Source organism: Pristiophorus japonicus, chromosome 8 (genome assembly GCF_044704955.1).
Source record: "Pristiophorus japonicus isolate sPriJap1 chromosome 8, sPriJap1.hap1, whole genome shotgun sequence".
NCBI lineage: Eukaryota > Metazoa > Chordata > Chondrichthyes > Pristiophoridae > Pristiophorus > Pristiophorus japonicus.
Genome location: NC_091984.1, coordinates 1113687 through 1137176, shown reverse-complemented (window position 1 = coordinate 1137176; position 23490 = coordinate 1113687). Strand labels below are relative to the sequence as shown.

Below are 23490 nucleotides of genomic sequence, written 5' to 3'. Positions count from 1 at the left end.
TGGCTCAGAGGCTGGAAGCGAAGGGTAATGATCGATGGGTATTTTTGTGACTGGAAGGCTGTATCCAGTGGGTTTCCACAGGGCTCAGTGCTGGGTCCCTTGTTTTTTGTGGTATATATCAATGATTTAGACTTGAATGTTGGGGGTATGATTAAGAAGTTTGCAGATAATACAAAAATAGGCCGTGTGGTTGATAGTGAAGAAGAAAGCTGTGGACTGCAGGAAGACATCAATGAACTGGTCAGGTGGACAGAACAGGGGCAAATGGAATTCAATCCGGAGAAGTGTGAGGTAATGCATTTAGGGAGGGCTAACAAGGCAAGGAATACACATTCAATAATTAGACTGGATAGCTCTTTGTCGGGCGGCACGGACACAATGGGCCGAATGGCCTCCTCCTGAGCTGTAAATTTCTGTGATTTTTTATGATGTTGAACACCTCTATCAAATCTCCCGTGAACCCTCTCTGCTCTGGGGAGAACAAGCCTAGTTTCTCCCGTCTATCCACGTTACTGAAGTCCCTCATCCCTGGGACCATTTCATTTAATCTCCTCTGCACTTTTATAAACCAAAGATCCTATATGCTTTTTTTAAAAGCCTTCTGAACTTATCCAACCGCCTTCAAAGACTTGTGTACACACATCCCACAGGTCGCTCTGTTCCTGCACCCCCTTTAAAATTGTACCATTTAACTTATATTGCCTCTTACAAATTCTTCCTACCCAACTCAATCACTTCAAACTTCTCTGCGTTAAATTTCATCGGTAATGTCTTGTGTTTCACCACTGTGCCCTCCTGGAGTCGGTCACAATCCTCCTCACGGTTTACTATATTTCCAAGTTTTGTGTCATCTGCAAACTTCAAAATTAGGCCCTGTACCCCCAAGTCCAGGTCATTAATATACATCAAACAGGCCAGCTGTCACAGCACCACAGTATACTGCCCTCCACTCTGAAAAATAACCATTCATCACTACTCTGTTTTCTGTCTCCTAGCTGGCTTTGTATCCAGGATGCCCATTTAATCCCATGGGCTTCTTAATTTTGCTAACCAGTCTTTGGAAGGTCTATAAACACAACATCAAGTTAGTCAAACACAATTTGAACGCCATGCTGGGTTTCAGTTGTTAACCCATATTTTTCCAAGTGACAATTAATTTTGTATTTTAGAATACTTTGATGGTAACATCGACATCTGACTGCAATTTACCATGCTTGATTGCTGAGTTATTTTTGTGCTGATACCACAGTTGCAACAGCTATGTTTTTATCTGATCAAATTTCACAGAATGATACTGTCATGTATTTCACCATCTTGCAATGACTATAAGTATATAATGGTAACTCATGCATACTGTACCTGTACCCTTGTAATGAACACCCTGACCACAGGGAGTGAGCTCCTCACCTGGGCTTCCAGGTATAAAAGGGGAGGTCCCACCAGGATCAGCACTCTTCAGTCCTGCAAATAAAGTGAAGGTCACAGAGTGACCGTGTCTGATATATCCATGCCTCGTGTGAGTTTGTAACAAGGTGCAGAGACACAACAAACACAGCACAGGCAGCCATTGGGCCCATCGAGCCTGTGCCGGCTCTGTGACAGAGCGATCCCATCAGTCCCACTTCCCGCTCTTTCCCCGTAGCCCGGCAAATTTCTCCTTTTCAAGTATTTATCCAATTCCCGTTTGAAAGTTACTATTATGCATTGATTACATTTAGAATGGAGACTCCCAATGTAAACATTTCATGCTATAATTACACCATCCCCCGGGGGCGCTGTTTCATTATAAATGCAGACATGTGCAATATAAAGATAAGATAGATAGATCGAAGTTGCATTTCCATAGTGCCCTTCCTGACCTCCGGACATCCCAGGGTGCCCTACAGTACTTTTTTTGAAGTGTAGTCACCACTGCAATGCAGGAAATTTTATTTTATAATACAAAAATATAGAGGCTCAAAGATTCTTCAGCCTCCTTCATTTTCCAATTTGAGCAAAGATGGCCGCCTTCTCTTCTAATAGATAAGTTGCATATTGCTCTTTTAGTTCCGCTTCCAACTGTTCTATTGACTTGTCCAGCTTTGTGGGTTCCTCCTAAGGTGAAGCATAGACATTGTTAGGACCAGGAAACCAGGCCGTTCCTTTTATTGTATAAATAGAGCGCGCCCTAAATCATCCACCCCTTCTGAAACTCATCCAGTTGTCGGCCGAGCCCATCTAGGCTGTCTGCTTACGGCCATTCCTGGTAACTTATCCGCAAATCATTTACCCTTGCAATGAAAAAAAGGCCTGACTTCTGATGTCATTTCCGAGGCTCCATAAATAGAGGTATAGAGTACAAAAGCAAGGAAGTTATGAGGAACCTTTATAAAACACGGGTTCGGCCCGAACTGGAGTATTGTGTCCAATTCTGGACACCACACTTTCATCATCATCATCATAGACAGTCCCTCGGAATCGAGGAAGACTTGCTTCCACTCTAAAAGTGAGTTCTCAGGTGACTGTACAGTCCATTACGAGAACCACAGTCCCTGTCACAGGTGGGACAGACAGTGGTTGAAGGAAGGGGAGGGTGGGACAGGTTTGCCGCACGCTCCTTCCGCTGCCTGCGCTTGGTTTCTGCATGCTCTCGCCGACGAGACTCGAGGTGCTCAGCGCCCTCCCGGATGCACTTCCGCACCTTAGAGAGGGTGCAGAGGAGATTTACAAGAATGGTCCCACGGATGAGGGACTTCAGAGACGTGGATAGACGGGAGAAGCTGGGGTTGTTCCCCTTGGAGCAGAGAAGGTTGAGAGGAGATTTGATCGAGGTGTTCAAAATCATGAGGGGTCTGGACAGGGTAGATAGAGAGAAACTGTTCCCATTGGTGGAAGAGTCGGGAGCCAGAGGACACAGATTTAAGGTGATTGGCAGAAGAACCAAAGGCGACACGAGGAAAAGCTTTTTTACGCAGCGAGTGGTTAGGATCTGGAATGCGCTGCCTGAGAGGGTGATGGAGGCAGACTCAATCGTGGCTTTCAAAGGGGAGTTGGATAAGTACCTGAAGGAAAAAAATTTGCAGGGCTACGGGGAAAGGGCGGGGGGAGTGGGACTGGTTGAGGGGCTCTTGCAGAGAGCCGGCATGGGCTCGACGGGCCGAATGGCCTCTTTCTGTGCTGTAACCGTTCTCTGATTCTATGACTCCTGATTTTTGACTCGTGTTCTCTGGTATTTATTAGGGCAGCAGACGCATGGGAACACCACCACCTCCACGTTCCCCTCCCAGTCACACACCATCCTGACTGGGAAATATATCGGCCGTTCCTTCATCGTCGCTGGGTCACAATCCTGGAACTCCCTCCCTAACAGCACTGTGGGAGCACCTTCACCACACGGACTGCAGCGGTTCAAGAAGGCGGCTCACCACCACCTTCTCAAGGGGCAATTAGGGATGGGCAATAAATGCCGTCCTTGCCAGCGACGCCCACATCCCAGGAAGGAATTTAAAAAAATTAACGTTAATTTTGATTAAGAATAAATGATCTGTAATTCATTGATTATCTTACGGAAGAACACTGGGAATATATATATATATATATATATATGTACATTAAAATAAAACTAATTACAGCTACTATTCAAAGATATTTCATGCTGCTTAGTATGGTAATGGTTGGAATTCCGATATGGCTGGTTAATTGAAACACTTGTAATGTAAATTTTTACAAGAAGTGGCTGAAGTGCAATTGTTGCATAATTGTTTGAAACAACTATCAAAGCTCCAGGGTGTAAGGAGATGCCTGTAGATTATGTCGACTTTAATTGCATTTCGGGATAGTTTCTTTTTAAAGTCGCTGTAGTGTATCTGCTTCAGGGGTTCTTTGCTTAAGAATTCACAGCTACACATTTGCCGTAAAGAACGAGCTGGTTTATCAGCAAAGGTTTATCAAACTGAACCCGACCAGTTCATCCACCAGGCTCACAACTGCAGGCCTCATTGTGGGGAACGTGAACTCAATGGACTGGGGTTTTATTGAGTCTTGTGAACATCACATGACTGGCTCAGCCACTCACAGTGCAACAGCTCTACAACTATTTTGTTGATACTTAAATCAAATGTCCCCTTTTGGCAAGGGCACTAGAACCCACAAACCAACAATTTAAAACTTTAACGAAAACCTTCAATCGAATTAGAATTTGGTTGCCGGGGGTGATGATGCACTCCAGTCCCTCCGGCGCCACCTCTCGCAACAGCTCCACAAGCCCGTGAGCATGCTCTCAGGTGCACACATCACAGTCCTGCTTGAAAATGGTGGTCCTCCTTTTGCTTATTTTTCTCCCCTTTTTCTTTCTGCCACGCTTTCTGCCCCTCGTCTGAGGTACAGTTCTCAGAGAGCCACAGGCCCTCGGAGAGGTACAGCTGCCATACTTGCTATTGAGGGAGTGCAGCGAAGGTTCACCAGACTGATTCCCGGGATGGCGGGACTGACATATGAAAAACTACTGGATCAACTAGGCTTATATTCACTGGAATTTAGAAGAATGAGAGGGGATCTCATAGAAACATATAAAATTCTGACGGGTTTAGACAGGTTAGATGCAGGAAGAATGTTCCCGATGTTGAGGAAGTCCAGAACTAGGGGTCACAGTCTAAGGATAAGGGGTAAGCCATTTAGGACCGAGATGAGGAGAAACTTCTTCACCCAGAGAGTGGTGAACCTGTGGAATTCTCTACCACAGAAAGTTGTTGATGCCAGTTCGTTAGATATATTCAAGAGGGAGTTAGATATGACCCTTACTGCTAAAGGGATCAAGGGGTATGGAGAGAAAGCAGGAAAGGGGTACTGAGGGAATGATCAGCCATGATCTTATTGAATGGTGGTGCAGACTCGAAGGGCCGAATGGCCTACTCCTGCACCTATTTTTCCCCGGGTGTGTGGGGACAATGATTTATAATTCACCGCCGGTGTGACTGATTCAGTGTTGCAGTTCAATGTCCTAAAATTAAAAAAAAAATGATTTTGCAGTAAGATATCCTAAACTTAAATTTAAAAAAAAAATTACCTCAACATCTGTAGAACTGAGGGTGAAGCAAGGGCCCTGTGGTTCGGTGCTGGGTATGAGAGTATGCGTGAAAGTGAATTCTGGCTTTCAAAACAAATCTCACAATTTTTTCCCCCCTTGGTGTGGTTGGGGTGAATAACATGAATGCCTTTAAAGGGAAGCTCGATAAGCACGAGGGAGGAACCCGTATCAAACACTTGGAGCACTGCGTACAGTTCTGGTCGCCATATTATAAAAAGGATATAGAGGGACTGGGGAGGGTGCAGAGAAGATTTACAAGGATGATACCAGAAATGCGAAGGTAGTTTTGCCTCTCTCAGGAGATCGTATAGCTGGTTGGGCGGAGTGTAGAATGTTGCGATGCAGGGGGTGTTGCAGTTGTGTGGGGCAGACTGGTTGGGCTGGGTGCTCTTTGCCTTTCTGCCATTGTTCATTGTTCATGGGTTTATATGTAACCTTCAGGGCTGCTGACCGAGGGCCGAGTGGCTCTTTGTCGGCCGGTGCGGACACAATGGGCCGGAATGGCCTCCTTCTGCGCGGTAAATTTCTATGTTTCTAGGAAAGGATGAACAGGCTGTGTCTCATTTCCCTTGAGAATAGGCGGCTGAGGGGTGACCTAATAGAGGTCTTTAAAATGATGTGGAGAAGAGCATAACTAGAGGCCATCAATATAAGATAGTCACTAATAAACCCAATGGGGAATTCAGGAGAAACCTCTTTACCCAGAGAGCGGTGAGAATGTGGAACTCGCTGCCACAGGGAGGGGTTGAGGTGAATAGTATCGATGCATTTAAGGGGAGGCTGGATAAACACATGAGGGAGAAAGGAATAGAGGGTTATGCTGATAGATTTAGATGGGGAAAGACGGGAGGAGGCTCGAGTGGAGCATAAACGTCGGAATGGACTGGTTGGGTTGAAAATGGAATCCTAAGTAATCTTATATAGAAGGATATGGTGCTGGGGCGAGAGGAAATAGGGGTGGGAGGAGTCTGGAGTGGAGCATAAACCCCGGCACAGACCCGTTGGGCCGAATGGCCTGTATCTGTGCTGTACATTCGATGTCAGGCAATGGGCGCTAACAGGCCACTCAGTGAATGTTACAGTGGGTGCATCACATCCAACTGCGGCCTGTACTCGCCCCGAAACACGGTTTGGCTGGATAGTGATCAGAGGCAGGGAACCACAGCTGTTCCCCCCCCCCGCCTGCTCCTCTCCACACCCCCTCCACATCACAGGCTCGCACCGAAACCAATTGCCGAGCCTGGACTATGACCCAAGCCTGAATTCAACTGACACAGCGTGGGCCAGCTTTAAGGTGAGGTTTAAAGAGTTCCCCGCACCTCATAAAGGTTCACACTGAGGAAATGCTGCATTAGCAGAGTACGGCAAGGCCAGAAGTGCCCAGTGGTTTGGCTGTGACTTTTATTTTGCACTGGCGGGGAGCCGTTCTCAATTTGCCGCTAAGCTACAGCAGCATAAATAATTAGTGGCAGGCTTGAAACACTGAAGGAAAACAGATGTGTGTTTGGGAGAGGTGGCGAGCAGCTTGTTCCAAGGGAACCCCACGCGGCTTTGAAAAGACCAAATTCTTCTGCTCACGGGTTTGCTTTCTTCTTCTAATTTCTTTTCATTTCTTAATATTTTTCTTGCTTCGAAATACTCCAGTCGTTTAGCTTCTCTGTCAAAGTAGGCTTCCACATTGGACATCTGGTGAAGAGAATATAGAACGTTTTTAATGGCAATCGGTCTTGACGAGCGAGTAAGAGCACGGAAACACTTGCATTTATATAGCGCCTCGCAGGACCTCAGGACCTGCCAAAGTGCTTTGCAGCCAATAAAGTACTTTTGGAATGTAGTCACTGTTGTAATGTGGGAAACGCGGCAGCCAATTTGTGCGCAGCAAGTTCCCACACACAGCAATGTGATAATACATAAGAACATAAGAATTAGGAACAGGAGTAGGCCATCTAGCCCCAAGATCATGGCTGATCTGGCCGTGGACTCAGCTCCACTTAACCCTTAATTCCCTTATTGGTTAAAAATCTATCTATCTGTGATTTGAATACATTCAATGAGCTAGCCTCAATTGCTTCCTTGGGCAGAAAATTCCACAGATTCACAACCCTCTGGGAGAAGAAATTCCTTCTCAACTCGGTTTTAAATTGGCTCCCCCGTATTTTGAGTCTGTGCCCCCTAGTTCTAGTCTCCCCGACCAGTGGAAACAACCTCTCTGCCTCTATCTTGTCGATCCCTTTCATGATTTTAAATGTTTCTATAAGATCACCCCTCATCCTTCTGTAAAGGCCCAGTCTACTCAATCTATCATCATAAGGTAACCCCCTCATCTCCGGAATCAGCCTAGTGAATCGTCTCTGTACTCCCTCCAAAGCTAGTATATCCTTCCTTAAGTAAGGTGACCAAAACTGCACGCAGTACTCCAGGTGCGGCCTCACCAATACCCTGTACAGTTGCAGCAGGACCTCCCTGCTTTTGTACTCCATCCCTCTCGCAATGAAGGCCAACATTCCATTCACCTTCCTGATTACCTGCTGCACCTGCAAACTAACTTTTTGGGATTTGTCTGATTAAGGTTAACGGGTCCTTGACGGCGCCCCTTCGCTTTAGGAGAGGGGTGCGCCAGGGATGCCCCATGTCCGGCCAGTTATACGCCGTGTGCGTGGAGCCTTTCCTGCGCCTCTTGCGGACGAGGTTGACGGGACTGGCTCTGCAAGGGCCGGGCGTGGAGGTCGTCCTCTCGGCTTACGCCGATGACGTGCTCCTCGCGGTAGAGGATCCCGCTGACCTGCGGAGGATGCGTGAGTGCCAGGAGATTTACTCGGCCGCGTCCTCCGCCAGGATCAACTGGGAGAAATGTTCCGGACTCCTGGTGGGTCAGTGGCGGGTGGACTCCCTGCCGGAGGAGCTCAGGCCTTTTGCCTGGAGCACGACCCATCTCCTCTATCTGGGAGTCTACCTTAGCCCCGCCGAGGGAGCCTGGCCGGCGAACTGGCAGGAGCTGGAGGCCAAGGTCGCCGCTCGCCTAGGGCGCTGGACAGGACTGCTCCGAATGCTGTCCTACAGGGGTTGAGCGCTAGTCATAAATCAGCTGGTGGCCGCAATGTTGTGGTACCGGCTGGTCACTTTGACCCCTCTCCCTGCGTTTGTCGCCAAGATACAGAAGAAGCTGGTGGACTTCTTCTGGAACAACAGGAAGCACTGGGTCTCTGCTGCGGTCTTAAGTCTCCCGCTTGAGGAGGGCGGTCAGTCGTTGGTGTGCGTCAGCGCCCAGCTCGCGACTTTCCGTCTTCAGACCCTGCAGAGATACCTTTACGTCGAGCCCCCTCCTAGGTGATGCGCTCTGGCGAGGTATTTCTTCCGCCAGCAGCTCGACCTCAATTATGACACGCAGCTCCTGTTTGTGAACTTGGGGGGTGCCAGGACCGCCCTCCGGGAGCTGCCTGTCTTTTACAAGGAACTCATCAGGGTCTGGAACAAAGTCTCCACCAAGCGCAGCTCTCCGCCGGCTGGAGTGGCGGCCGTCCTGCAGGAGCCGCTGCTCGGGAATCCGTACCTCCACGACCGAGGTTTTATGTGGCGGTCGGAAGAGAGGGCTGTGGCTGGTGAGGTGACCAGGGTCAGGGACCTGCTCGATGGCGGAGGAGCGGGCTGGATAGTGCCAGACACGCTGGCACGGCACCTAAATTCTGCCAACGTCCGCCACGCGGCCGATGCCATCGAGTCGCTAAAAACAGCTCTGGGCCCCGACTCTGTTAGGTGCATCGAGGAGGCTCAAGCACGTGGGGAGATCCCGTCCGAACTGACCCTCGTCCGGACGGAATTCCTCATCGGCGCCAAACCCCGGAACCTCCCTCGGGGGCCGGCGCCTCACAACTTGAGCCGCCTCGGGGAAATCCCCTCCGTGCCTTTCAGTTCCGCGCGGAGGGGTTTCCTGTACGGGCTGCTCCTGCACACTCTCAACTTTGCCATCCTCGCCGGCCGTCCGGACACGCCATGGCGTACCATCTTGCCGTCCGGAGGAGGCAGGGGTCCCCGATGGAGGGCACTCTACGCAGGGGTCCTCCCACTATTCATCGGGGACTTGGCCTGGAGGGTGGTGCACGGAGCAGTGCCGTGCAACAAATTTTTAAGCCGGTTCACGGACTCCCAGGCCGCCTGCAATTTCTGCGGTCTGGAAGAGTCCGTGTTCCATGTTTTTATGGAATGCACGAGGTTGCAGCCCCTGTTCCATTATTTGAAGGGGCTGCTCCTGAAATTCTGGCTGCACTTCAGTCCCACTCTCCTGATCTTTGGGCACCCTGTGCGGAGGGGAGCGGGTAGGTCTGAAGGCCTCCTCGTAGGACTGCTCCTGGGCACGGCCAAGGGTGCCATCAGCCGGTCCAGGCAGCGGGCGGTCGAGGGGGTCGTTCAACCTGACTGCCTGCCTCTCTTCCGCTCTTACATCCGGTCCAGGGTGTCCTTGGAGATGGAGCACGCGGTGTCCACCGGTACGCTCTCGGCCTTCCGCGAGAGGTGGGCACCGGAGGGACTGGAGTGCATCATCACGCCCGGCAACCAAATTTTAATTTGATTTTACGTTTTAAAGTTTAATTTGTTTTAATTGCCGGTGCTTTTAGTGTCCCCCTCCCCTTTTATAGGGGGCACTTGGAAAAATGTGATTTTAGCGCCCAAAAAAAAACCACAAAAAAAAGAAAAACACAAAAAAAAACACAAAAAAGGAAAAAAAAAGGGCCTTGTAAATGTCTGCTGTGTCATCCAGGGCGGGTGGCACGGTTTAATGTTTTTTTATTTTACAGATAAACTCAAAAGAGTTTCATGCACAAGGACTCCCAGGTCCCTCTGCACCTCAGCATGTTGTAATTTCTTCCCATTCAAATAAAATTCCCTTTTTCTGTTTTTTTTCCCAAGGTGGATGACCTCACACTTTCCGACATTGTATTCTATCTGCCAAACCTTAGCCCATTCGCTTAACCTATCTATATCTCTTTGAAGCCTCTCTGTGTCCTCTACACAACCCACTTTCCCACTAATCTTTGTGTCATCTGCAAATTTTGTTACACTACACTCTGTCCCCTCTTCCAGGTCATCTATGTATATTGTAAACAGTTGTGGTCCCAGCACCGATCCCTGTGGCACACCACTAACCACCGATTTCCAACCCGAAAAGGACCCATTTATCCCGACTCTCTGATTTCTGTTAGCTAGCCAATTCTCTATCCATGCTAATACATTTCCACTGACCTCGCGTACCTTTATCTTCTGCAGTAACCTTTTGTGTGGCACCTTATTGAATGCCTTTTGAAAATCTAAATACACCACATCCATCGGTACACCTCTATGCACCATGCTCGTTATATCCTCAAAGAATTCCAGTAAATTAGTTAAACATGATTTCCCCTTCATGAATCCATGCTGCGTCTGCTTGATTGCACTATTCCTATCTAGATGTCCTGCTATTTCTTCCTTAATGATAGTTTCAAGCATTTTCCCCACTACAGATGTTAAACTAACCGGCCTATGTTACCTGCCTTTTGTCTGCCCCCTTTTTTAAACAGAGGCGTTACATTAGCTGCTTTCCAATCCGCTGGTACCTCCCCAGAGTCCAGAGAATTTTGGTAGATTATAACGAATGCATCTGCTATAACTGCCGCCATCACTTTTAATACCCTGGGATGCATTTCATCAGGACCAGGGGACTTGTCTACCTTGAGTCCTATTAGCCTGTCCAGCACTACCTCCCTAGTGATAGTGATTGTCTCCAGGTCCTCCCTTCCCACATTCCTGTGACCAGTAATTTTTGGCATGGTTTTTGTGTCTTCCACTGTGAAGACCGAAGCAAAATAATTGTTTAAGGTCTCAGCCATTTACACATTTCCCATCATTAAATCCCCCTTCTCATCTTCTAAGGGACCAACATTTACTTTAGTCACTCTTTTCCATTTTATATATCTGTAAAAGCTTTTACTATCCGTTTTTATGTTTTGCGCAAGTTTACCTTTGTAATCTATCTTTTCTTTCTTTATTGCTTTCTTTGTCATTCTTTGCTGTTGTTTAAAATGTTCCCAATCTTCTATTTTCCCACTAACCTTGGCCACCTTATACGCATTGTTTTTTAATTTGATACTCTCCTTAATTTCCTTGGTTATCCACAGCTGGTTATCCCTTCTCTTACCGCCCTTCTTTTTCATTTTTGTTGAGCACTATGAAAGAGCTCCTTAAAAGTCCTCCACTGTTCCTCAATTGTGCCACTGTTTAGTCTGTGTTTCCAGTCTACTTTAGCCAACTCTGCCCTCATCCCACTGTAGTCCCCTTTGTTTAAGCATAGTACGTTCGTTTGAGACACTACTTCCTCACCCTTAATCTGTATTACAAATTCAACCATACTGTGATCACTCATTCCTAGAGGATCTTTTACTTGGAAATCGTTTATTATTCCTGTCTCATTACACAGGACCAGATCTAAGATAGCTTGCTCCCTTGTAGGTTCTGTAACATACTGTTCTAAGAAACAATCCCGTATGCATTCTATGAATTCCTCCTCAAGGCTACCCCGTGTGATTTGATTTGACCAATCGATATGTAGATTAAAATCCCCCATGATTACTGCCGTTCCTTTTTCACATGCCTCCATTATTCCCTTGATTATTGCCCGCCCCACCATGAAGTTATTATTTGGGGGCCTATAAACTACGCCCACCAGTGACTTTTTCCCCTTACCATCTCTAATCTCCACCAACAATGATTCAACATTTTGTTCATTAGAGCCAATATCGTCTCTCACAACTGCCCTGATATCATCCTTTATTAACAGAGCTACCCCACCTCCTTTCCCTTCTTGTCTATCTTTCCGAATCGCCAGATACCCCTGTATGTTTAATTCCCAGTCTTGGCCACCCTGCAATCACGTTTCTGTAATGGCCACCAAATCATACCCATTTGTAATGATTTGTGCCGTCAACTCATTTACTTTATTTCGAATGCTGACCAGATAATGACCAGATAATCTGTTTTTTACTGATGTTGGTTGAGCGATAAATATTAGCCAGGACACCGGAGATAACTCCTCTGCTCCTCTTCAAAATAGTGCCGTGGGATCTTTTACATTCACCTCGGAGAGCAGACAGGACCTCAGTTTGACATCTCATTCGAAAGACAGAACCTCCGATAGTGGAGCACTCCCTCAGTACTGCCCCTCCGACAGTGCAGTGCTCCCTCAGTACTGCCCCTCCGACAGTGCGGCACTCCCTCAGTACTGCCCCTCCGACAGTGCGGTGCTCCCTCAGTACTGCCCCTCCGACAGTGGAGCACTCCCTCAGTACTGCCCCTCCGACAGTGGAGCACTCCCTCAGTACTGCCCCTCCGACAGTGCGGCACTCCCTCAGTACTGCACTGGGAGTGTCAGCCTAGACTTTTTGTGTTCAAGTCTCTGGAGTGGGACTTGAACCCACAGCCTTCCAATACAAACAGTTTCTTTGCTCTTTTTATACCCACCTTTTGCAGCACATTCCAATGGAAGCTGCTTCATAATATAACCCCCTTCTTACTGATACTGTGAGGCTGCACTTATCAGCAAATCATGGGGAAATGGGATGTCAAAAAGAAAACTCAATGCTGTTTTCAATGCTTCACCCAACACCTTGTTGACAGCAGAAAAGACAAAACGGTTGAAAATGTGGCCCTTTCACCTTTTTGGAGTTAGTGTCCCAGACAGAGTCTTTATTCTTTAATGACACAATGATTCCTTCACTGAAAAACAGTTTGGATAGTTTCAATCCAGTTCCTTCAATCCATAGCCTAAAAGTACAATTTACATCGGCAAGGACGATGAATAAACGTGTAACTTCGCCTTGGCCTGTATTGGATCGCCCGCCCGTTATACACAGCGCTCGATATTCAGTGCCGTTACATAAGAAATAGGAACAGGAGTCGGCCATTCGGCCCCTCGAGCCTGCTCCGTCATTCAATAAGATCATGGCTGATCCGATCTTGGCCTCAACTCCACTTCCCCGCCCGCTCCCTATAACCCATGACTCCCTTGTCGTTCAAAAATCTGTCTATCTCCGCCTTAAATATATTCAATGACCCAGCCCCCACAGCTCTCTGGGGCAGAGAATTCCACAGATTCACGACCCTCTGAGAGAAGAAATTCCTCCTCATCTCAGTTTTAAATGGGCGGCCCCTTATTCTGAAACGCTGCGCCCTAGTTCTAGTCTCCTCCACGAGAGGAACGTTGCAGTCAGAGGAACTGCACATTGGGCGCTGCGTATAACGGGCAGGCGATCCGACACTGCCTGCCTTCCACCATCGCCCAAGGCAAATTTCTAGGCCTAGAAATGATGGTGCATGTGTTACTAGTGAATGGGAAATGTATTCCAAACCACACCTCCTACACCACCCTCTCCCACGCCCCCATCCCATCTGATCGGAAGGCACTGGCCCTTCCCGGGTTCAGTAGGTATTGGTGGCCCCCTTTTACCCCACCCAAGGGCTTATTCTTCTCGTGTCAGCCAAGCCTGTGAGTGTCAGCTGGTTATGTGGCCACGAAGGGCTGAACCCCAATCCTGTTCTCATTCGACCTCTGCCCCTCCATACCTTCCAGCACAGGCCTATGCAGGTGTCACGCGAGGCTCAGTGGGTAGCATCCTCGTCTCTGGGCCAGATGGTCCCAAGCCAGAGACTTCAGCGCATCAATCTAGGCCGAAACTCCCAGTGCAGTGCCGAGGGGGTGCTGCACTGTCTGTCGGAGCTGCAGTCCTTCCGGGTGAGACTTTGAGCAAGAGCCATCTGTCCTCTCGGGTACACGTTAATGGCACACTCGATGAAGAGCAGGGGAGTTCTCCCTGGTGTCCTGGGGCCAATATTTATTGCTCAACCAACCCCACTAAACAGATTACCTGGTTGATTATCACATTGCTGTTTGTGGGAGCTTGCTGTGCGCAAATTGGCTGCCACATGTTCTACATTACAAGAGTGACTACACTTCAAAAAGCGCTTCATTGGCTGTAAAGTCCTGAGGTTGTGAAAGGCGCGATAGAAATGCAGGTCTTTCCTTGTATGACTAGCATTCAACAACTCGGCCATTGGGGGCAGTAAGTGTACGTTTCGTGACTTTACTTTCAGGATAGCACACTGGAAGCTCGAGCTTTTCATTGTGAAGACTTTGGATCCTAGCAGATCCCACTCAGTACCTTCACAGCCAGACCTGAACCTGGCACCGTTCTACCGAGGCTGGGGAGGTTCAAATGAACAAATGGAATACTTCAGGGAACAAATAGATTATTTGCAAAAACTTGACTTTAAAAAAAAAATCAGAATATGAAAATGGCGCAACAATATCCCATTACTCACCTCCTGGTTTAATGGATGTCGGAGGGCACAGGGTACCTCCAGAATGTGCAGTGTGCCAAAGTCATCGGATACAGCCAGTAAATGTTGCCTTGCTGATAAAAGCACAGATTATGTTGGGGACAGTGCAAATATTCCAACTGTTTACCATGCTTTACTTTAACCTGCAATATATGTCACTGGCTTGGCAGAATATAGTTTAAAACATTCAGCTTTCTGTCGATGTGAGATCAGGCCGACCTAGTGAATCAGTGATCAGATTACATGGCTGATTTTTCCCCCCCAACTTCACGATGTCCTCAGGGAGCCACAGACCTCATCCATGCCTTTGTTACCTCTAGACCTGACTACTCCAACGCACTCCTGGCCGGCCTCCCACGTTCTACCCGACGTAAACCTGACCTCATCTAAAACTCAGCAGCCCGTGTCCTAACTCACACCCGGTCCCGCTCACCCATCACCCCCTGTGCTCACTGACTGTGTCCTAACTCACACCGTCCCGTTCACCCATCACCCCCTGTGCTCACTGCCCCCGTGTCCTAACTCACACCCAGTCCCGCTCACCCATCACCCCCTGTGCTCACTGACCCCGTGTCCTAACTCACACCCAGTCCCGCTCACCCATCACCCCCTGTGCTCACTGCACCGTGTCCTAACTCACACCATCCCATTCACCCATCACCCCCTGTGCTCACTGCCCCGTGTCCTAACTCACACCCAGTCCCGCTCACCCATCACACCCTGTGCTCACTGCCCCGTGTCCTAACTTGCACCAAGTCCCACTCACCCATCACCCCCTGTGCTCACTGACCCCGTGTCCTAACTCACACCCAGTCCCGCTCACCCATCACACCCTGTGCTCACTGCCCCGTGTCCTAACTCGCACCAAGTCCCACTCACCCATCACCCCCTGTGCTCACTGCCCCGTGTCCTAACTTGCACCAAGTCCCGCTCACCCACCACCCCCTGTGCTCACTGACCCCGTGTCCTAACTCACACCGTCCCGTTCACCCATTACCCCCTGTGCTCACTGCCCCCGTGTCCTAACTCACACCCAGTCCCGCTCACCCATCACCCCCTGTGCTCACTGACCCCGTGTCCTAACTCACACCCAGTCCCGCTCACCCATCACCCCCTGTGCTCACTGCACCGTGTCCTAACTCACACCATCCCATTCACCCATCACCCCCTGTGCTCACTGCCCCGTGTCCTAACTCACACCCAGTCCCGCTTACCCATCACACCCTGTGCTCACTGCCCCGTGTCCTAACTTGCACCAAGTCCCACTCACCCATCACCCCCTGTGCTCACTGACCCCGTGTCCTAACTCACACCCAGTCCCGCTCACCCATCACACCCTGTGCTCACTGCCCCGTGTCCTAACTCGCACCAAGTCCCACTCACCCATCACCCACGGTGCTCACTGCCCCGTGTCCTAACTTGCACCAAGTCCCGCTCACCCACCACCCCCTGTGCTCACTGACCCCGTGTCCTAACTCACACCCAGTCCCGCTCACCCATCACCCCCTGTGCTCACTGCCCCGTGTCCTAACTCGCACCAAGTCCCGCTCACCCATCACCCCCTGTGCTCGCTGCCCCGTGTCCTAACTCACACCCAGTCCCGCTCACCCATCACCCCCTGTGCTCACTGACCGTGTCCTAACTCACACCGTCCCGTTCACCCATCACCCCCTGTGCTCACTGCCCCATGTCCTAACTCGCACCGAGTCCCACTCACCCATCACCCCCTGTGCTCACTGCCCTGTGTCCTAACTCACACCCAGTCCCCCTCACCCATCACCCCCTGTGCTCACTGCCCTGTGTCCTAACTCACACCCAGTCCCACTCACCCATCACCCCCTGTGCTCACTGCCCCATGTCCTAACTCACACCCAGTCCCACTCACCCATCACCCCCTGTGCTCACTGCCCCATGTCCTAACTCACACCCAGTCCCGCTCACCCATCACCTCCTGTGCTCACTGACCCCGTGTCCTAACTCACACCCAGTCCCACTCACCCATCACCCCCTGTGCTCACTGCCCCGTGTCCTAACTCACACCCAGTCCCACTCACCCATCACCCCCTGTGCTCACTGACCATGTCCTAACTCACACCGTCCCGTTCACCCATCACCCCCTGTGCTCACTGCCCCATGTCCTAACTCGCACCGAGTCCCACTCACCCATCACCCCCTGTGCTCACTGCCCCATGTCCTAACTCGCACCGAGTCCCACTCACCCATCACCCCCTGTGCTCACTGACCCCGTGTCCTAACTCACACCCAGTCCCGCTCACCCATCACACCCTGTGCTCACTGCCCCGTGTCCTAACTCACACCCAGTCCCACTCACCCATCACCCCCTGTGCTCACTGCCCCATGTCCTAACTCACACCCAGTCCCACTCACCCATCACCCCCTGTGCTCACTGCCCCATGTCCTAACTCACATCCAGTCCCACTCACCCATCACCCCCTGTGCTCACTGCCCCATGTCCTAACTCACATCCAGTCCCACTCACCCATCACCCCCTGTGCTCGCTGCCCATGTCCTAACTCGCACCGAGTCCCTCTCACCCATCACCCGTTGTACTCACTGAGCTACACTGGCTCCCGGTTAAGCAACACCTCGATTTTAAAATTCTCATCCTTGTGTTCAAACCCCTCCATGGCCTCGCCCCTCCCTATCTCTGTAATCACCACTAGCCCCACAACCCCCCCCGAGATGTCTGTGCTCTTCTAATTCTGCCCTCCTGAGCATCCCTGATTATAACCCCGTGCCTTCAGCTGCCTGGGCCCCAAGCTCTGGAACTCCCTCTCTAAACCTCTCCGCCTCTCTACGTCTCTCTCTTCCTTCAAGACGATCCTTAAAACCCAGCTCTCTGACTGAGCTTTTGGTCATCAGCCACAATTACTTCTTTTGCAGCTCAGTGTCAAATTTATTTGTTCTGTCTTATAACACGGCTGTGAAGCACCTTAAAGGCGCTATATAAATAAAAGTTGTTGCTGTTAATGGCCCTGAGTTTTTTCTCTCAGGAGATTCCATGGCTGCGAGGGTGTGGGGGGGAGGAAGGGGTTTGTGGGGGGGGGGGAGGGGGTTGGCGGGGGGAGGTGGTTGGGGAGGGGGCTTGAGGTGGGGGGAGTTGGCGGAGGGAGGGTTTGGTGGGGGAGGGGTTTGGGGATGAAGGGGGTTGGGGGAGGGCGTTGAGGAGGGGGTTTATGGGGTTGGGGAGAGGGGGTTAGGGAGGGCGGGAGGGGTGTATGGGGTTGGGGGGAGAGGGGGTTGGGGGAGGGCGTTGAGGAGGGGGTTTATGGGGTTGGGGGGAGAGGGGGTGTATGCGGTTGTGGGGAGTGGGGGTTGGGGGAGATGGTGTATGGGGTAGGGGAGGGAGGGGGTTGGGGGAGGGAGGAAGTGTTTAGTTATTGATGCTCTGGCCATCATGGTGTGGGGAAGGCCTGATTATCCAAGTTGGTACGGCCACTGTTGCCGCCATCCCTCCAACACCTTGCCTGAGTGTGGCCTTGCTGCACAACTCATGGACTGTCTTAGTGGGAGGGGAGGGATTGGGGGGGGGGGCAGTTAGGGAGTGGGGAGGTGGTTTAGGGGAGGGGGTTGGGAGAGGGGGGTGTTGGGGGGGTGTTAGGGGGTTAGGGAGTGGGGGGAGATTGGGGGGAGGGGCAGGGTTTGGGGGTGTTAGTGGGTTGGGGGAAGGATGGGGTTGGGGGGGAAGTGGAGGGGGGGCGTTGGTGGAGTGGGGTGGGGGAGGGGGGAGTGGGCGTTGGGGGAGTGTGGTGGGGGGAGGGGGTTTGGGGGTGCGGTTGGTCATAGTTAAGCCCGCCTATATTCACATAACATCCAGTTACAGGCTTTGAGCACACTGCTGGGTGGTTTGTGTATTGACGTACCAGAGATAATGCAGGGTTTGATGCAGCTTATAGCGACAGAAGTAATATTCTGTGTCTGTGAGGGCTCGTGGGTTTTTTCGAGTAAATCCCAAATATCAATGTTCCCGTCTTCTTTTCCAATCATGAAAACGGCTGGCCTGGTGAGGGACCAGTGCCCGGTTGTGCAGTGTTTTACCGTGCAGGCCGAATGCAGGAGAGGTCCAAGCTGGGAAACAATGGGAAACAAAACACCATCATCTCAATTAGTTACCTTCCAGGTTCCGGGCTGTGCACCTGGACTGATCCTATATTTTGTATTCATTATTTACAAAAGCAAAGATAACGGGTTGATGATCTACTCAAACCTTCATCCATGCTTTTGTTAACTCCAGACTCGACTATTCCAATGCTCTCCTGGCCGGCCTCCCAGCTTCCACCCTCCATAAACTTCAGCTCATCCCAAACGCGGCTGCCCCATGTCCGAACTCACACCCAGTCCCATTGACCCATCACCCCCTGTGCTAAGTGACCATGTCCTAACTCACACCCAGTCCCATTGACCCATCACCCCCTGTGCTCACTGACTGTGTCCTAACTCACACCCAGTCCCCTTGACCCATCACCCCCTGTGCTCACTGCCCCGTGTCCTAACTCACACCCAGTCCCATTGACCCATCACCTCCTGTGCTCACTGACCGTGTCCTAACTCACACCCAGTCCCGTTCCCCCATCACCCCCTGTGCTCACTGACCGTGTCCGAACTCACACCCAGTCCCATTGACCCATCACCCCCTGTGCTCACTGACCGTGTCCTAACTCACACCCAGTCCCATTGACCCATCACCCCCGTGATCACTGACCGTGTCCTAACTCACACCAGTCCCATTGACCCATCACCCCCTGTGCTCACTGACCGTGTCCTAACTCACACCCAGTCCCATTGACCCATCACCCCCTGTGCTCACTGCCCCGTGTCCTAACTCACACCCAGTCCCATTGACCCATCACCTCCTGTGCTTACTGACCGTGTCCTAACTCACACCCAGTCCCGTTCCCCCATCACCCCCTGTGCTCACTGACCGTGTCCTAACTCACACCCAGTCCCATTGACCCATCACCCCCTGTGCTCACTGCCCCGTGTCCTAACTCACACCCAGTCCCATTGACCCATCACCTCCTGTGCTCACTGACCGTGTCCTAACTCACACCCAGTCCCGTTCCCCCATCACCCCCTGTGCTCACTGACCGTGTCCTAACTCACACCCAGTCCCATTGACCCATCACCCCCTGTGCTCACTGACCGTGTCCTAGCTCACACCCAGTCCCATTGACCCATCACCCCCTGTGCTCACTGACCGTGTCCTAGCTCACACCCAGTCCCATTGACCCATCACCCCCTGTGCTCACTGACCATGTCCTAACTCACCCAGTCCCGTTCCCCCATCACCCCCTGTGCTCACTGACTGTGTCCTAACTCACACCCAGTCCCATTGACCCATCACCCCCTGTGCTCACTGACCGTGTCCTAACTCACACCCAGTCCCATTGACCCATCACCCCCTGTGCTCACTGACCGTGTCCTAACTCACACCCAGTCCCATTGACCCATCACCCCCTGTTCTCACTGACCGTGTCCTAACTCACACCCAGTCCCGTTCCCCCATCACCCCCTGTGCTCACTGACCGTGTCCTAACTCACACCAGTCCCATTGACCCATCACCCCCTGTGCTCACTGACCGTGTCCTAACTCACACCCAGTCCCATTGACCCATCACCCCCTGTGCTCACTGACCGTGTCCTAACTCACAACCAGTCCCATTGACCCATCACCCCCTGTGCTCACTGACCATGTCCCACTGGTTCCCAGCCCAGCAACACCTCGATTTTAAAATTCTCTTCCTTATGTTCAAATCCCTCCACGGCCTCGCCCCTCCCTATCCCTGTAACCCCCCTCCCACCCTACACCCCTCCCTATCCCTGTAACCCCCTACTGCCCTACACCCCTCACTACCCCTGTAACCCCCTCCCACCCTACACCCCTCCCTATCTCTGTAACCCCCTCCCAAACTACACCCCTCCCTATCCCTGTAACCCCTCCCACCCTACAACATTCCAAGAACTCTGCGTTCTTCCAATTCTGGCCTCGATCTCCATCGCTCCACCATCGGCGGCCATGCCTTCAGCTGTCTGGACCCTAAGTTCTGGAACTCCCTCTCTAAACCTCTCCGCCTCTGTACATCTGTCTCCTCGATTAGAAATCCTGGAGAGATGTATGCTGGACATCTTGGGGAATTAAGGGTTAACAATCCTAAAGCAACAGGTATTCGGATATAAATAGATGGCACTGAAGTGTCGTGAGGAGAAGGCATTTCTAGTTTGCTGAAATTTAAAGTGCTTATGTAAGGGAATGAGTGTTAGTAATGACGTCAGCCATGAGTATTTTAGTTTCTGGGTAATGAAACAGGGGTAGCGAGTACTTTTAGAAACATAGAAACATAGAAATTTACAGCGCAGAAGGAGGCCATTTCGGCCCATCGTGTCCGCGCCGGCCGACAAAGAGCCGCATGGCCCTCGGTCAGCAGCCCTGAAGGTTACATATAAACCTATGAACAATGAACAATGACAGAAAGGCAAAGAGCACCCAGCCCAACGAGTCCGCCCCACACAACTGCGACACCCCTTACACTGAAACATTTTACACTCCACCCCAACCGGAGCCATGTGATCTCCTGGGAGAGGCAAAAACCAGGTAAAAACCCAGGTCAATTTAGGGAGAGAAAATCTGGGAAAATTCCTCTCCGACCCATCCAGGCGATCGACACTAGTCCAGGAGATCAGCCTGGCCGTATTCTATTCCCTGCAGTACTTACCGTTATATCTGCTCCGTCCAACAAAAGGTCATCCAGTCTAATCCCAATTACATAATAGAACATAAGAACATAAGAATTAGGAACAGGAGTAGGCCATCTAGCCCCTCGAGCCTGCTCCGCCATTCATCAAGATCATGGCTGATCTGGCCGTGGACTCAGCTCCACTTACCCGCCCGCTCCCCGTAACCCTTAATTCCCTTATTGGTTAAAAATCTATCTATCTGTGACTTGAATACATTCAATGAGCTAGCCTCAACTGCTTCTATGGGCAGAGAATTCCACAGATTCACAACCCTCTGGGAGAAGAAATTCCTTCTCAACTCGGTTTTAAATTGGCTCCCCCGTATTTTGAGGCTGTGCCCCCTAGTTCTAGTCTCCCCGACCAGTGGAAACAACCTCTCTGCCTCTATCTTGTCTATCCCTTTCATTATTTAAAATGTTTCTATAAGATCACCCCTCATCCTTCTGAACTCCGAGTAAAGACCCAGTCTACTCAATCTATCATCATAAGGTAACCCCCTCATCTCCGGAATCAGCCGAGTGAATCGTCTCTGTACCCCCTCCAAAGCTAGTATATCCTTCCTTAAGTAAGGTGACCAAAACTGCACGCAGTACTCCAGGTGCGGCCTCACCAATACCCTATACAGTTGCAGCAGGACCTCCCTGCTTTTGTACTCCATCCCTCTCGCAATGAAGGCCAACATTCCATTCGCCTTCCTGATTACCTGCTGCACCTGCAAACTAACTTTTTGGGATTCATGCACAAGGACTCCCAGGTCCCTCTGCACCGCAGCATGTTGTAATTTCTCCCCATTCAAATAATATTCCCTTTTACTGTTTTTTTCCCCAAGGTGGATGACCTCACATTTTCCGACATTGTATTCCATCTGCCAAATCTTAGCCCATTCGCTTAACCTATCTAAATCTCTTTGCAGCCTCTCTGTGTCCTCTACACAACCCACTTTCCCACTAATCTTTGTGTCATCTGCAAATTTTGTTACACTACACTCTGTCCCCTCTTCCAGGTCATCTATGCATATTGTAAACAGTTGTGGTCCCAGCACCGATCCCTGTGGCACACCACTAACCACCAATTTCCAACCCGAAAAGGACCCATTTATCCCGACTCTCTGCTTTCTGTTAGCCAGCCAATTCTCGATCCATGCTAATACATTTCCTCTGACTCCACGTACCTTTATCTTCTGCAGTAACCTTTTGTGTGGCACCTTATCGAATGCCTTTTGGAAATCTAAATCCACCACATCCATCGGTACACCTCTATCCACCATGCTCGTTATACCCTCAAAGAATTCCAGTAAATTAATTAAACATGATTTCCCCTTCATGAATCCATGTTGCGTCTGCTTGATTGCACTATTCCTATCTAGATGTCCCGCTATTTCTTCCTTAAGGATAGCTTCAAGCATTTTCCCCACTACAGATGTTAAACTAACTGGCCTATAGTTACCTGCCTTTTGTCTGCCCCCTTTTTTAAACAGAGGCATTACATTAGCTGCTTTCCAATCCGCTGGTACCTCCCCAGAGTCCAGAGAATTTTGGTAGATTATAACGACTGCATCTGCTATAACTTCCACCATCTCTTTTAATACCCTGGGATGCATTTCATCAGGACCAGGGGACTTGTCTACCTTGAGTCCCATTAGCCTGTCCAGCACTATTCCCCTAGTGATAGTGATTATCTCGAGGTCCTCCCTTCCCACATTCCCGTGACCAGCAATTTTTGGCATGGTTTTTGTGTCTTCCACTGTGAAGACCAAAGCAAAATAATTGTTTAAGGTCTCAGCCATTTCCACATTTCCCATTATTAAATCCCCCTTCTCATCTTCTAAGGGACCAACATTTACTTTAGTCACTCTTTTCCGTTTTATATATCGGTAAAAGCTTTTACTATCTGTTTTTATGTTTTGCGCAAGTTTACTTTCGAAATCTATCTTTCCTTTCTTTATTGCTTTCGTATTCATTCTTTGCTCTCGTTTAAAATTTTTCCAATCTTCTAGTTTCCCACTAACCTTGGCCATCTTATACGCATTGGTTTTTAATTTGATACTCTCCTTTATTTCCTTGGTTATCCACGGCTGGTTATCCCTTCTCTTACCGCCCTTCTTTTTCACTGGAATATATTTTTGTTGAGCACGATGAAAGAGCTCCTTAAAAGTCCTCCACTGTTCCTCAATTGTGCCACCGTTTAGTCTGTGTTTCCAGTCTACTTTAGCCAACTCTTCCCTCATCCCACTGTAGTCCCCTTTGTTTAAGCATAGTACGCTTGTTTGAGACACTACTTCCTCACCCTCAATCTGTATTACAAAG

General features: G+C 50.1%; 1 protein-coding gene across 1 annotated transcript in view; it reads right to left on the bottom strand.

Moving 5' to 3' along the window:
* Positions 1-1977: 1977 nt before the first annotated feature.
* The window catches only part of dnai3 (dynein axonemal intermediate chain 3), a 204316-nt gene continuing 182803 nt past the window's right edge, over positions 1978-23490 (bottom strand). The window contains exons 19-22 of the mRNA XM_070885953.1: positions 18313-18517; positions 14411-14502; positions 6644-6751; positions 1978-2094 (exon numbers count right to left, since the gene is read on the bottom strand). Of these exons, the coding sequence (XP_070742054.1) occupies positions 1978-2094; positions 6644-6751; positions 14411-14502; positions 18313-18517 (522 nt within the window). The remainder of the gene's footprint in view (positions 2095-6643; positions 6752-14410; positions 14503-18312; positions 18518-23490) is intronic.